At 50.2% G+C, this 14,923-nt stretch overlaps 1 protein-coding gene across 1 annotated transcript; it reads right to left on the bottom strand.

Moving 5' to 3' along the window:
- Window positions 1-224: 224 nt before the first annotated feature.
- Window positions 225-14,388, bottom strand: ELK1 (ETS transcription factor ELK1). The gene is made up of 6 exons (XM_067722164.1): window positions 14,205-14,388; window positions 6,767-7,010; window positions 3,655-4,104; window positions 2,494-2,961; window positions 1,710-1,811; window positions 225-1,624 (listed from the first exon to the last, which is right to left on the bottom strand). The coding sequence occupies exons 2-6, from the start codon at window positions 6,974-6,976 to the stop codon at window positions 1,526-1,528; spliced, it is 1,329 nt and encodes a 442-aa protein (XP_067578265.1). The 5' UTR covers window positions 6,977-7,010; window positions 14,205-14,388; the 3' UTR covers window positions 225-1,525.
- Between the last annotated feature and the right edge of the window lie 535 nt (window positions 14,389-14,923).

Below are 14,923 nucleotides of genomic sequence, written 5' to 3'. Positions count from 1 at the left end.
CTTCACAAACGAACGTGCGCAATCACAGCTTTCCAGAGTTTTCTCTTTTTCACACACCTGGTTGCCAATCTACAGTCTCTACCACTGTTTCGGACACACACCACTATGCTCTCTCGCTCTCACGATCAATCTCACACCCTCACCGCCTTTCACATAGTCACGCCTTTGCACACAGTTACTCCCAACGGCTTTAGGAGAAAAAAAAATGCTAGCAGTCTCCAGCATCACCTTTAAAAATATATATTTACAGGAACAATTCCCCATTCTCTGGGACTCTTAGAAAAAAAGATCCATTTTTGGGGAAGTAAAACAAACAGTGGAGACAGGTGTAGCACCGTCCCCCAAATCACCAACCCCCAGGTCCCCAGGCCCAGGCTGGGCCGGTGCTGACGGGAAGTGAACCCAGGAGTCCTTTGAACCCGCCCTTCTCCAGCCTGGAATTCACACAGGACAGGCATTATGTCCCTCATTCCTCCCTCCCAACTCCAGGGACACTTAAAGGGTCCTTTGTACCCGCCCGCAGGAAATTGGGGGGCTGGGAGGGAGCTGAAAATACATGTTTGGTATCAAAAATAAACACTTGGGGGTGGCAGGAAGACCCCCCCCAAATCCCTTCCTTCCCACCCACCCTATCTCAGATATAGGAAGAGATGCCTCCCTCTCCCCTATTGAAAAGCCCTGTTTAAAAATAGATTATACTATCAAAATGGCAGGGGGTGGGGGACAGGGAGACCTGGAGTACTGGTTGGAGGGGGCCCCCCAGACGGGAACCACTCCCCAAAAAAACCCTCCATTGGGAGGTAACAGGCAGGACCCCAGGAGTTTGGCAGACACAGGAATGGCTTCTCAGGGGAAGAACAACAAAAGGGGCATTCCTCCCCGGCCAAAAAAGGTGGCTGAAAAAGGACAAGCTGTCTGAGAAAGGCCGGGGAGGTGGAAATTCCCATTCCCAAGGGTGTGAGTCTTCCTTGGCCAAAACTCCCAAAATGTTAAACAGCAAAAATTCTTCCTGGACCCTTGGGGAGGGCCAGGAATAATAAACTACAGCAATCTAGCTCTTCTACCCACACCCCAAAATGGAGACAGGGCTCCCTCAGCTCCCCAAGGGCAGCCTGAGAAATAAATAAAGAAAGTTCCTTCTCAAGCCAGACCCTGACTATCTCACCTTGGGGAAAAAATGTGGAGATGGGGGAGATGCCCTCGCCAACCGCCCCCCCCCAACAAAAGAGTTGGGCCAGGCTCTTCCCAGTGGCCTTCAAAAAATAAATAAATAAACCGTCCCCACCACTGCAGTAGGAGACGTGTAAGAGCGGCCACTGGGGGACTGACCAAGAAAAGAGAAGTTGTATGTTTTCTGTGGAAGGGTTACTGAGAGATCCTTTTTCCTAAGAATCCCCACCCAACCACGACCACAGCACGAGTCTGTCAGCTGAACTACGTTTCTCCTTGAGACGGCTGGCTGGAGAGAAGTTCAGGGCATGGATGGAGTGACCCCAGAAAGGGGTGGTGGTGGTGGTGGTGATAGTCATGGCTTCTGGGGCCCTGGGGAGAGCACCACGGGGGTTGAGAGGCCATCCACGCTGATGGAAGGGATGTGCACCTGGGCGCTGCCACTGGACGGAAACTGGGGACAAAAATAGGGAGAGGTCATGGATTGGGACCGTGCTAGGGTCTCTCACCCTTTCCGAGATGGGGGGAGCTGATCCTACCTGGAAGGAGAGCTTGGCCGGGCTACGGGGTGCAATGGGACTCAGGGTGCTCCAGAAATGAATGCTGGGGGGCAGCGAGCTGGGCGTCAGCAGCACCGGGGTCTGTGGGGAAGGGGTGGTCAGGGCGCAAGTGAGCAAGAGGGCAGGTGTGGGAAAACCAAAGGAACTTGGTTCCAGCCCCGCCAGATTTCCCACTCATACTTATGAGATCACTCCTCAGAAGAGCACAGGCCTAGACCATAACTACCAAGGCCATGCCCGTGACAGCTCTCCAGCTTTACACAGACAACCCCTCCTAACTCCTGAGGGCCCATCCCAGCCTCATTGGGCAAGACCACCTACAAGACCCCACCCACATGCCGCTTTCAAACCTCACCATCCCAGTAGCTCAGGGTCAACTTCCAACTCTTATCCCCCACCTGCATACCTCACAGGAAACCCGCTAAGCAAATCCCAGACCCCAAAGCCCCGCTTAGGTTCCTCAAGCTATGTTCCAACCCAGAAACAGTTCCTGCAGAAAGCCTCTCGGGCCCCCCAGTCCCTGACCACAGAACTCCCCAGATCTGCCTTCTTTTGGGGACCCGACCCCTCGGCATTGCAGGCTCGTTCGCCTTGTAGCAATCAAGCCCCGTCTCTCCGCGCAGCCAACCCCACTCGAAGGCTCCACCCTCCCACTCACTCAGAGGTAACCGTATTGGCCCTCGCAGTCTAACTCCTCCCACCACCACCCGGCCCCAATCCCATTCATTCCAGGTGCCAGCCCCGCCCCTTCAAAGGCTCTCACCAATGTGTGCGTAGGTAGCAGGGAAGGCGTCAGCGCTGGGCCTGGCGCCTGCAGACCGGAACCAGTTCCCGATCCTGGAGTCCGTTCGGGTCCCGGCCCACCCAGCAAGCTCGGGCTGAGTGGAAGCTCCAGGTCCCGGGGCTTCCGACCCTTCTGAGGCTGGGCGTTCTCCGTGCTGGAAGTTGTGGAAGCCGCAAGGCCGCCCACCGGCGCCGCAGTTTCCATAACGACCGCAGGCAGCCGGGCTGGCACGCCCTCCGCGGGAGGGGCTTCTGGCTCGGCCTTGGGCTCAAAGGGCTCCGCCTTGACGGCTTCCAGGACAAACCCCGCCTCCCCAGTGGCTGCAGCTTCTAACTCTTCCTTGGGCTCTTCCACTTTGACTTCTGGGGGCAGTGGTCGGCCCAACCCAGGCTCCATATTTGGCTCTTCGGATTTAAGGTTTGGGGCCTCGGGTGGGGTCAGGATGACCTGGAAGAGGAACAAGTGCAGAGGGGGTGCCTAAAGATTGCTTGGGTAGTGAAGCCAATTATTTCCCTTGGAAAGCAGGACCTGGTAGTGGGAGCAGGTCCTCCAACAAGACGTGGGACTTTGCCAAGGAAGTGGGGCTCCTTCTGGAGTAGGTCCTCCTATCTGGGGGCAGGGGAGGGGTGAGACACTTGATAGCGGCACAGCTTAGGGGCGGGACACCAGGAGATACTGCCCCCATTCACGAAAGCAGTGGTTCTCAGAAATTTGCTTTATGGACCAGCAGCATACGCCTCATCTGGAAACTTGTTAAAAGTGCAAACTCTCAGACCCATCCACAGACCCACATAAACAGACATTCTGGGGGGTGGCCCCCGAAATCTGTGGCTTAAAAAGCCCTCCAGGTGCTTTCTGATGAGTGCTAAAAGTGTGAGAACCAGTGCATTAAGCAGACACATTCAGGACACCTGCTACATGTTGGGTGTACTACTAATTGTCGTGTGCTTAATTTCCTTCTTCCTTCCAAGGCTTTGCATAGCTTTCCTCCCCATCCCTTTCTCCAAGGGGACTTCTGTGTCCCTCCTTCCACTATATCTCCTTTAATAGGACGTTTATGTCTCCCCTCCTCCCAGCCCCCTCCTCACTTGGGAATTGTACATCCCTCCTCTTGCTGACTTTCCATACTCTAGTCCTTACCTGCAGAGGCAGGCCAGCCTCCTCAGCCTCCAGGCAGGCCTCCAAGGGGCTTGGACTGGTGCTCCTGCCCCCCGAGGGGGGCACTGCTGCTCCTGCAGGGGCGGTGTTGGGGAGCACTGTGGAAGGCCGAGGATGAGAGGGTGGCTGTGGCTGCGGCTGCAGGGACTGGATGGTGAAGGTGGAATAGAGGCCCGAGCGCATGTAATCATTCCGGCTGCTGCGTGCCAAACCGCCTGGGCCTGCCACTCCTGCACCCCTGGGTGTGCCTGGCTTCCCAGAGGCAGTGTCCCCGGGGATGGCGTGTACAGCTGTGGTGCCCACATTTGCCACAGTGGAGGTGACAGACACCTCAGGCTGGGGCGGGCAGTCCTCAGTGGAGCACCCCGCGACCTCGGGGTAGGACACAAACTTGTAGACGAACTTCTGGCCACTCACTTTGCGGATGATGTTCTGGGAAGGGGGAGACAGGATAGAGGGTCTTAGAAGAAAGGGCCAGGGAGGGTGTGGATGGTGAGGGGGTGAAGGGGTGTGTCTCCTATAGTGCCTTTCTTTCCTCGTGCCCCTCTCCTGTCCTTTTACATATACACCGTCCCACCTCAGTGTCTGCCTCCCCATAGGTTCCCCCTCCCAGCTTCTTTCACAGCTCACTCATCTAATTTGGGGTCTCCTCCCTTCTCTTCCAGTTTCTACCACTCTCCCCCAACCTGATTCCCCTCTCTGTATTCTCCCCCAGCTTCTCCTCCTTTTCTGTCCCCCCCCACCCATAATCCTTCCTTTAGTCTAATGCCCTTCTCCCCTCCACATCTCCTTCCTGTCCATCCCCCTCCAAGTCTCCCTCTGTCACACTCTCTTCATCTCTATCTGTCCAATTCCCCCACCCCCACCTCAGATACACAAAGCCACACCCACAAGGCTCCTCTCCACACTGGGGCCCACGTAGGGGAGTAGATCCAGGAGCAGGCTTTCCTCCTGGCTCCAGAAACCAGGAGTGTCTGTGGGCTAACAGGGCCAGGCCCTGGGGCTGGCTGCCAGGACAGTTTTGGAGTCTAGTTTATGCAGTAAGACAGGAAAATGAAGTCACTGATAATAAATGTTGGAAGAGACTAAATGAATGTAGAAGAATGTGGTGATGAATTGTTAATAAACATGAATTATTACAGGATTATTTAAAGCTCTTGACACAGACGTGGAACAGGGCAAGGTCATCAGGGAGGACAGGATGAGGAGCCTCATTCTTAATGCTATTGGGGAGGTTTAAGCTGAGGCAATTGGAAAATGAAGTCACTGATGGCAACTAACAAGAATTTAAAATACTGGTATAAATATTGGGAGAATCTTAAGGCTGGCTTGGGTGGGTCACAGAGCACGTTTGGGGTATTTCAGGACAGGTCTGGAGGGTCTCAGGGATATTCTGGTGGTCTCAGAGTACAGAGTGGGGCAGCCTCATTATTAATATTGTTTTGGAGGTTTGAGCTAAAGGATTAAAATATAAAAATGGAATAAATGCTATAAATGAGTTAAGGGTGTGCAGCACAGGTCCAGGGCTGTTCTGGGGGACAAGAGGTATCTGGAGGGCACTAGAGCACCCTGGGAACATCTTAAGTGTTGTTCATGTATATCACAGGGTGGGTTTGTGTTTCTCAGAAAAGGAATGAAAAGGGAGGTTCATTAATATTGTTTTGGAAGTTTCAAAGGGGGTTGAAAGGAAGGGGAATTGGATGAAGGCAGTCAAAAGGTACACACTTTCAGTTATAAGAAAAATAAGTACTAGGGATGTAATGTACAACATGATAAATATGATCCACACTGCTGTATGTTACATATGAAAGTTGTTAAGAGGGTAAATCCTAAGAGTTCTCATCACAAGATTTTTTCTTCCTTTTTCTTTTATTTTGTATCTATATGAGATGATGGACGTTCACTAAACTTATCATGATGAACATTTCTTGCTGTATGTAAGTCAAATCACTATGCTGTCACCTTAAACTTATACAGTGCTGCATGTCAATTATATCACAATAAAACTGGAAGATGAAAAATACTGTTTTGGAAGTTTCAGGTAAAGAAATAAGAAACTGACGGGACTTCCCTGGTGGTCCAGTGGTTAAGACTCTGCGCTCCCAATGCAGGGAGCCCAGGTTCGACCCCTGGTCAGGGAACTAGATCCCGCATGCCGCAACTAAGAGCCCGCATGCCACAACTAAAGATCCCACATGCTGCAGCTAAAGATCCTGCACGCAGCAACGAAGATCCTGCATGCCACAACTAAGACCCGGTGCAGGTTTATTAAAAAGAAATAAATAAACAAATATTTTTTTTAAAAAAGAAATAAGAAACTGAAATAACTGGTATAAATATGGGGGGTATCTAGCACTGGTTTGGGAGTCTGAAAGGATAAGATAAGGAAAATGTATAATTTTAGCTATAGGAATAAGGTGATAAAATAATTGATATAAATATTGGAGTGGACCAGTGTTGCTCTGGGAATACAAGAGGATGGGGTGTGGAGCAGGCATTATACATGTTGTTTTGGAGGTCTTAGCTAACAGAGTGAGAGATAAAAAGAATTGATTAAAATGTTGAGGGTCCTGGAGAATAAGGTAAGGAAAGGTTAGTATAATGCTGTCATGGAGGCTTTGATTCTAAGAATAAGGATATTCTAGAATTCTTATTCTGGGATAAGAGCAGATTATGAAATAACTGGGGGAACCCAGGACTGGCCCAGGATGAGGAAGAGTCATTAGTAATAGAGTTTTCAAAAGTTTTGGCCAGAGGAATAAGGCGAGAAGATGAAATGTCGTGCGGGGCACAGTGCGACAGCAGGACTTTGGGTATCTCAGAGAGAGTGGAGTGAGTAGGGGGTCAGTGTTAATGGTGCTATGAAGGTTCTAGTCGAAGCTAAAATAAAATACAATAAAACAACTGAGATAAATGCTTAGGGGCCCCCATGTTCGTGTAAGAGTACCAGAGGATGGGGTAAGAAATGGTAAATTTTAATATCGTTTTCAAAGTTAGAGCTCTATCAATTTAGGCAAGAAAATGACATAACTGATTTAAATGTTTGGCACAGGCGAGTGGGTGGGGTTCCTGGCCCTAGTCTCAAACACCTTACCTTATCATAGTAGTACCGCAAGGCCCGGCTGAGCTTGTCATAATTCATGTTGGTCTTATTCTTGCGCAGCCCCCAGAGCCGGGCCACCTCCTCAGCATCCACCAGCTTGAACTCACCGCCATCCCGGGAGGTCCAGGAGATAATGTGGCCATTGCCTTGCTCTCTCAACAGCTGCAGCAGAAACTGCCACAGCGTCACAGAAGGGTCCATTGCTGCGCAAGCGCTCACGCCATCCCAGGGGTACCTGGAGGGCAGAAAGCTCAGAGCTGAGAGGTTGCAGACACAGGAAGGGGAAGAGGTCAGCAGGAGGTGGATTCCTTTCTTGCCATCTTGCCTCCACCTCTGTCTCCAACTGCCACCACCATTCCCTGAACGCCCTCAGCCTGGCTTTGGACGACTCCTGTAATGCGATGAGACTTCTGGGGATACTAGGATAGCGTGAATGTCTTCTGCGTGTGGGACAAATGTGAACCTCTGGGGTCCAGAGGGCAGACTGTGATACGCAGAATAATGCCCCTCACCCAAAGATGTCCACATCCTAATTTCTGGAACCTGTGAGTATATTATGTTACCTGGCAAAAAGAACTTTACAGGTGAATTTAAGGTTATGGGCCTTAACCTAGAGACTATTTGGGTGAGCTCAATCTCATCACATGAACTTTTTTTTGTGGTTACAATATACCCTTGTTGCCTATTTATTTTATACAAATCCTACAACCTCAAGGAATTGAATTCTGCCAACAACCTAAACGAACAGGAAATGAATCATCCCCTGGAGCTTCTGGAAAGGAATACAGCCCTGCCAACACCTGCATTTTAGCCTGGTGAGACCTGTGCTGGCCTTCTGACCTCCAGAACTCTAAGAGAATAATTTGTGTTTTAAGCAGTTAAAAGTTTGTTATAATTTGTTACAGCATGAATAGAAAACTAGAATAAGGCCCCTCACCTGAACATTTTCATTTGCATCTTCTACCACATCAAATATTAAGTTTTCCAGGAGGTTCCTTCTGCCAGCTCCTCGCAAAGGCTGTTAACTTCATGCTGGGTTCCCTTCCTCTGCCTAGAAGTCTTCTCCATTGTTCAGTTACCAGCCCCAAGGGCCTTGCCTTTATGAAAATTCCTGACACTGAATGTCTGCTCTCTTCTGTCTCTCTATCCCACGCTCCTCTGACCTGTCTCTGTCCCTCTGTGTTCTCCTTCTTGACAACAGCAATAATGAACATTTACTGAGTGCTAAATACATGCCAGGCATTGTACCAATCAGAGGCAATATGGCCTACTGGACAATCAGCCCCTCCAGAGCCAGACCGCCAGGGCTGGAATCCTGGTTCTGCTACTTATTAGCAGTGTGACACTGGGCATGTTCTTTAACCTCTTGTGCTCAATTTTCCCATCTGTAAAATAGGGATAATAATAATACCACCTAGCTCGTAGGGTTATCGTACAGATTAAATATACTATGCCTGGGGTATGATAAGCTCTTATGAAATATTAGTTTCTAATTTGTTCATAATTCCTTATCTGCTATGCCAAAACCTGATCTGAAACAAAATAAGGCCTTTTGTGGTCTTCACTGATCCTCACTTGGTGTGACTGTTCATACATCTATCTTGCTGCAGAAATCTGAATGTGGCTGATTACAGAGCCCACTAAGGGTGTTATGTAACATCTTGTATGTATACCTTGTCACCTTTTTAAAATCTGAAAAATTCAAAATTGTGAAACACATCTGGCCCCAAGGGTTTTAGATAAGGGCATGTAGACCTGGATTGCTATTTTTATAGCTATTGACTCATTTCTCTCTCATCACAACTTTGGGAAATAGGTACTCTTATTATCTCTAATTTACAGATGAGGAAGCGGAGGCACAAAATGTCTAAATGACATGTACAGGCCACACAGCCCTAAGTGGCAGAGCCAGGATTTGGACGCAGGCAGCCAAGTTCCAGGTGTCTGATCTTTTCAACCATTAGACTAAACTGCCCCTTGCACTGACTGCTCCCTCAGCATGTCGAGCAGAGAACAGGACCCTCCTGGCGCCCCCACCCACCCCATAACTGCTCCCTTTGCTGAGTGTGAATTGGAAATAAACATGAAGTTCCTTTTCCTTAAGGAATGAGCTTTCATCAATCAACTGTTCACCCAGCTGTTGGGACTGTTGGGTTAAGAATAAGACCTTCCAAATCGGAAGGTTTCAAAGAACCTCCCTCTATTATTTATAGCTTGAGTCTTTAATCTGTAATGAAATACAGTCTGATCCTCTTATGTCTGAGCTATTCATTCTGAAGTTCATTCTGCAGACACAATTTTAGGCAATTATGTAAGTCACAAGGCCACGAAGTGTCCAGATCAGAGTCCCATCATCAGAGACCTTGCTGGGTTTTTATTTGGAAGGCCTGTTTGTTTCAGAGGCACAAAGAGACCAGTGTGACTCCTGGTGGCGACAACAGGCAATTTTACCAGTTCCTCTTTCAGCAGCCACAGAATCTTTTACTTAAGGTGAAACCTGACGGTTGGCTTCAAGCCTCAGCAGCACATGGGGTTTTGTATTTTGTTTATTATCACATCTCCCACGTGACCCCTAATAAGAGTTCTAGTCATATGCCTCACTCAGATGTGTTTACTTCTCTTTATTTCATTCATTTAGCAAGCATTTTTGGAGGGCCTACTGTGGGCCAGGTGCTGGGGATACAGCAGTGAATACAACAGTCAAAAATCCCTGCTCTGGCGGAATTCACATTTTAGTGGGGAAGACAGACAAGAAACAAGATAAACAAGAATATGTCAGATGGTGATAAGAGCTCCGGGGGAAAAAAAAAACAAAACGAAGCAGGGAAGGAGTTGTTATTTTTGAAAGGGTAGTCAGGGGAGGGTAGTCACGAGGAGGTGATATTTGAGGAAAGACCTAAGAGAGGTGAAGGCGTCAGGTCTGTGACAACCTGGGGAGCAGCCATCCAGGCAAAGGAAATAGTCAGGGTGAAAGGCCCTGAAGCTGGAGAGCCTGTCAGGTCAGAGGAAGGGAAAGGAGTCTGGCGTAGTCGGAGAGAAGGCAGTGACGGGAAAGTAGCAGGAGATGAGAACAGAGGGGCAGCAGAGGCCAGACTGAGTAAGGCTTTTTCGGGCCCCGGAAGAGCTTTGACATTGACTCTGAATGAGACAGGAGCCATGAGAAGGCTGTGAATAGAGGGGTGACAGCCTGTGATTTGGATTTTAACAGGATCCCTCTGGCTCTTGTAAGAAGAACCAACTGTACGGGCTGAAGAGGCCACTGCAATAGTCCACGTAAGAGATGGTGGTGGCAGCAGTGGAACTGGTGAGAAGTGGCTGAGTTCTGGATAAAATCTGAAGATAGAGTGAACAGGATTTGTTGGCAGATAGGATGGGGGTGGGGTGGAGTGAGAGAGGTGCCAAAGGTGATTCTAGGTTTGTGGCCTGATCACCTGAGATGGCAGCACTGTGGGAGAGCAGGTTTTGAGGGGAGATCAGGAGGTCAGTTTTGGAGATGGTCAGTCTCAGAGGCCCTGTGAGATACCTACGTGTATGCCAGGAATAATACTAATCTAAAAAATAGGAACCAGTCACAGAGCCCTTACTGTGTACTGCAAACCATTTTAGTCACTTAACTCATTCAATCCTCAAACCAACACTATGGGTGGGCATTATTATTACTCTCCCGTTTTCCAGATGAGGAAATGGAGGCACAGAGAAGTAAAGTAACTTGGCTAAGGTCACACAGCTGGAATTTAGCAGAGCCAGGGTTCAAACCCAGGCAGTTTGGCACTAGGCAGTGATCCTGGACACCTTGCTCCACCAGCTCTCTATAGAGCAAAACAGAAGGGTAAGGTCCTACAGGGGGACAGGGATGCTAATTTACACAGGGTGAGCGGGGGGGGGCTTCCCTGAGGAAGTGACATTTAAGCAGAGATCTGAAGGAGGGGAGATGGCAAGCCATGCTGACATCTGTGGGAAGGGTGCTTCAAGCACAGGAACAGTGTGCACAAAGGCTCTGAGGTGGGCCCAAGCTTGGCATGGGCACCCTGAGTTAATCCAGTTCCCATCTCTGAAAATATGTATGTGCTGTTCTCCCTGCCAGGAGTGCCCTTCCCCCTTCCCCACACATGATGAACCCTTTATTACACACATCATCAAGTTCTGGTATCTCCCAGGCAGAATTAATTCTTCCTCTGTGTGATCCAATGTGTCGAATAACCTGTCTGTCCTTGCAAATGTGTTCTTCTCTCTGGGTCTCCAGCCTCGTACTCCTGTCCTGTTCTAGCTGTGTGACCTTGAGCGAGTTACTCAACCTCTCTGGCTCTGCTTCTGTACCTGTAAAATGGGGGATATGTCACCCTCAAAGTAAAGTATCTGCAAGATACACCTACTCTCAAAGGCCTTTGTGAGGATTAAAGGTCAGTGTATGTAAAGGACTTAGAAAAGTTATCTCTGGGACATAGCAGACACTCAAATGTTACAATTAGCTGGCGTGACACTCTTCTTCCTCCCCAGCCCCTCCCCCACAATCTTATGTATCAGCATGGCCTCACCATCTGGCTCCCACCACCTTTCTGACCTTGCCTCCTACCTCTCCCTCCACTCTGGCCTCCTTCATGGCCCTTGAACATGCCAGGCACAATCTCACCTCAGGGCCTTTGCACCGGCTGTTCCTTCTGCCTGGTACACTCTTTCCCTAGGCATTATGGCTCCCTTCCTGAACTCCTTCAGGCCTTAATGCAAGAAGCACCTTCTAAGTGAGGCCTGCCCTGTGCCTAAGATTTCAACCACCCTGATACTCTATTCCTACCTTCCCTACTTCACTTTTCCTCCTTAGCACTTGTCTAACATACTAACTAGACTTATTTATTTATACAGTCTGCACTCTTAGCAAATGTCTGTTCCACAAAGGCAGGAATTTCTGCCTGTTTTGTTCCCTCCCATATCCCCAGAACCTAGAATGCCTGGTGCTCTGTAGGTGCTCTGTAAGTGTTTGTTGAATGAATAGTCCCAACTAACCAGCCTCTTTTAACTAGCTCTCTTATGCCCTCTTCATCTCCATCTGCCCCCTACCCTGATTTATCTGATATTATATTTTTCCATTCATTCGTGCAATAAATTCTTATCAAGTACTGGATAAGAATTTTAGGTGCTGGAGGCCCAGCAGTAAATAAGCAGACAAAAAGAGTCCCTCATGGGACTCCCATTCTAACGGGGAAAGACAATAAATATGACAAACTGGTAAAATATACAGTGTGCCTGACAGTGATAAAGGGCAAAGACACAAATAAAGCAGAGAAGGGGTCTAAGTCCTGCTGGCTGTGCAGGTTCAGATGGTCAGGGACGGGTTGACATTTGAACAGAGCCCTGAAAGGATCCACACAGAGAGGGGGGTAGAGTGTTCTGGGCAGAAAAAATAGCCAAGGGAAAGGCCCCAAGGCTGGGTCGCACCTGGTGTTTTTGAGGATGAGTTAGGAGGCCAGTGTGGCTGGAACAGAGTTGGGGGGGCGGCGCATAGGCGGTAAGGCCAGAGAAGTTACTTGTTTTATTAACTCACAGGTATTCTTTATTTACATTGGAGGGTATTCTAGTTCTGATTCCCCCATTTAACCAGTGAGGAGAGAGGTGCAGAGAGAAAGTGGTTAAGCCACTAAGGTCACATAGCTGCTGGGATCGGGGGTGGATGGGTGCTGAGACAAGGTGTGGAATGGAGACAGCTCTGCAGGCAGAGGGAACAGCAAAAACAAAAGCATGGAGATGGGAACTAATTTGGTTTTTAAGGAGTGGGGCCTCGCGTGAGGTGAGATGTAGTGAGAGAGGAAAGCCTCAAAAATTATCCTAGGGGGCTTCCCTGGTGGCGCAGTGGTTGAGAGTCCGCCTGCCGATGCAGGGGACACGGGTTCGTGCCACGGTCCTGGAAGATCCCACATGCCGTGGAGCGGCTGGGCCCGTGAGCCATGGTCACTGAGCCTGCGCGTCCGGAGCCTGTGCTCCGCAGCGGGAGAGGCCTCAACAGTGAGAGGCCCGCGTACCGCAAAAAAAAAAAAAAAAAAGTTATCCTATGTTCTGAGGGGTAACCTAACCTGGTACCTACTGATCACCTCTGTGTAAGGTATTTAACCTCCCTATGCCAAACTTCCCTCAGTACCTAGCTCATAGGGTGGATTAAATGAGCTCATTAACATACAGTATTTTGCCTGGTACACAGTAGGTGCTCAATAAGTGTTAGCTCCTATTGGCATTATCACTATCACTAATGTATTCATTTACTGGAGGGAGGCAAGATGTCTTAGTGGTTAAGAGTGTATATGAGAGGGTGTGTTCTAGAGTAAAAAAGTCCTGGGTTCAACAAGCACACAGGCTGATCCACTATTAAGGAGGGAGGGTGGCAGGGAAGGCCACAGACTGATGCAGCACAAGGAAAGGAGGCGGGAAATAAAAGCACAGTCTGACCCTCCTGGAGGGATTACAAAGCACTGGACTCACAGGAGGGTATACTGGAGGGGTGTGAATGCAAGCACATGGGTGGCAGGAAGGCCAATGAACAGATCCACTGCAAAGTTGTGTGTGTGTGTGTGTGTGTGTGTAAAGGCTCACCTTATTTACTAGGGGCAAGGAGAGAAGAAAAGCACATTGACTCATGCACAATAGTGGAGAGGGAGAAAAGCCACCCCACAGACTGATTAAAAGGAGAGGGGGACAAGGCCATGGACTGGGCTACTGAAAATGGGGAGATATAAAGCACTAAACTGACCCACTAGTAAAAGGAAGGGAGAAGAAGCCCAAGGACTGGACTGACAGTCTACAAAAAAGGGAGGACAGGGCAATGGGCTGATAAGCAGGAGGACGTGAAAACAAGCATTTAGACTGATCCACTGTAAAATGGTGTGTGTGTGTGTGTGTGTTTGATAAAGCCATAGACTGATGCATTGGGGGACTGGAGGCAGGAATACAAATTCACAGATTAACTCACTGTTGCGGGGGGGGTACAAATTTAGAATTTAGAACCGAGCAGCTACGGATTGACTCACTACAGGAACAGTAGGGATGAAAAAACAAGGCCACAGACGGGGCCCCTGAAAGTTGAGGACAGGAGAATACAAACACTCAGACGCACCTACTGTCAAGGAGGTGGACATTGCCAGAGACTGGTTCCCTATAAGCGGGGATCTGGGGCAAGACCACGGCCGAGTCTACTGTAAGGTGGGGTGGGGAGAAATTCAAGCACGCAGACCGACCCATTATAAAACAGGAAGGGGGGTTAAGCTACGGGGCAAAGGGCCAAAGGGAGGGGACAATGGCACAGGTAGGTCCACCAGCCGAGGTGGTGGTGGTGGGGAGTCGAACACCAGCAGGCCACGGGCCAAGCCACATCCCCCCGCGCGGGGGCGGGAAGGATACGTAGGGTCACGGACCGGGCCCTCCACCCTCCAGGCCCCGGGCTCACCTGTGTGTAGCGCAGCGGCGGTGTTGGCAGCTCCGGGGGGCGGGGGCTCCATGCGCGGCCCCACCGCCCCCCAGGCCCGGGTTCCGAGGCGACGGTGGTGGCGGTGGTGGCGGCGACAGCACCTAGAAGCCGCCCCTGCGTTTCCCCACTGCTCACGTGGGCCCACGAAGGAGGAGCCGAACGTTCCGCTGTTCGCTGATTGGCCAAAGTACCGTGGATCAACGGTGCGGCTTCCAGGGCTGGGGAGGCGGGCCTTGCTCCACAGAGCTATGTTGTGATTGGCCCGAGGGGAACTGATGGAACGCAGATGGCCGCCTGGGTTCCGAGGGGGCGTGCTCGGCCCCGCCGGTGCTCCACACTGATTGGTTCAAGACAGATTGATAGGCCATGGGCGACAGACAAGGTTCGGGGGACGCCTGCCTCGCGCTGATTGGCCTATATGGGATTGATGGAAGACAGCCAGCGTCCGAGGATAGGGGTGGTTAGGCCCTGCTTTCTGCTGATTGGCGGCCGAGGGACTCTTAGCTGCCAGAACCCCTAACGGGGAGGTGCCAAACTCTACGCAGCTCAGCGGAAGCGGGACTTGTATAGAAGTACACAGGCGTAGCAGCCCGCAGGGAGGAGGTCTGGCCAGGGTTCTGCGTAGGCGGGCAGGGTAACTCTGTAGTGATTGGCTAGAAAAGACGAATTTAGAACCGAGCAGCTGCCAGACAAGCGAA

The sequence above is a fragment of the Pseudorca crassidens genome, chromosome X (assembly GCF_039906515.1).
Source record: "Pseudorca crassidens isolate mPseCra1 chromosome X, mPseCra1.hap1, whole genome shotgun sequence".
Classification (NCBI taxonomy): Eukaryota; Metazoa; Chordata; class Mammalia; order Artiodactyla; family Delphinidae; genus Pseudorca; species Pseudorca crassidens.
This window is presented reverse-complemented; position numbering and strand designations above follow the sequence as displayed.

Coding starts and splice junctions, on each gene's coding strand:
- ELK1 (XM_067722164.1), bottom strand. CDS start 6,976: ATGGACCCTTCTGTGACGCTGTGGCAGTTTCTGCTGCAGCTGTTGAGA. Junction 4,105..6,766: donor TGCGGTACTACTATGATAAG/GTAAGGTGTTTG, acceptor CCCCCTTCCCAG/AACATCATCCGCAAAGTGAG. Junction 1,812..2,493: donor TGCTACCTACGCACACATTG/GTGAGAGCCTTT, acceptor CCTTCCCCACAG/ACCCCGGTGCTGCTGACGCC.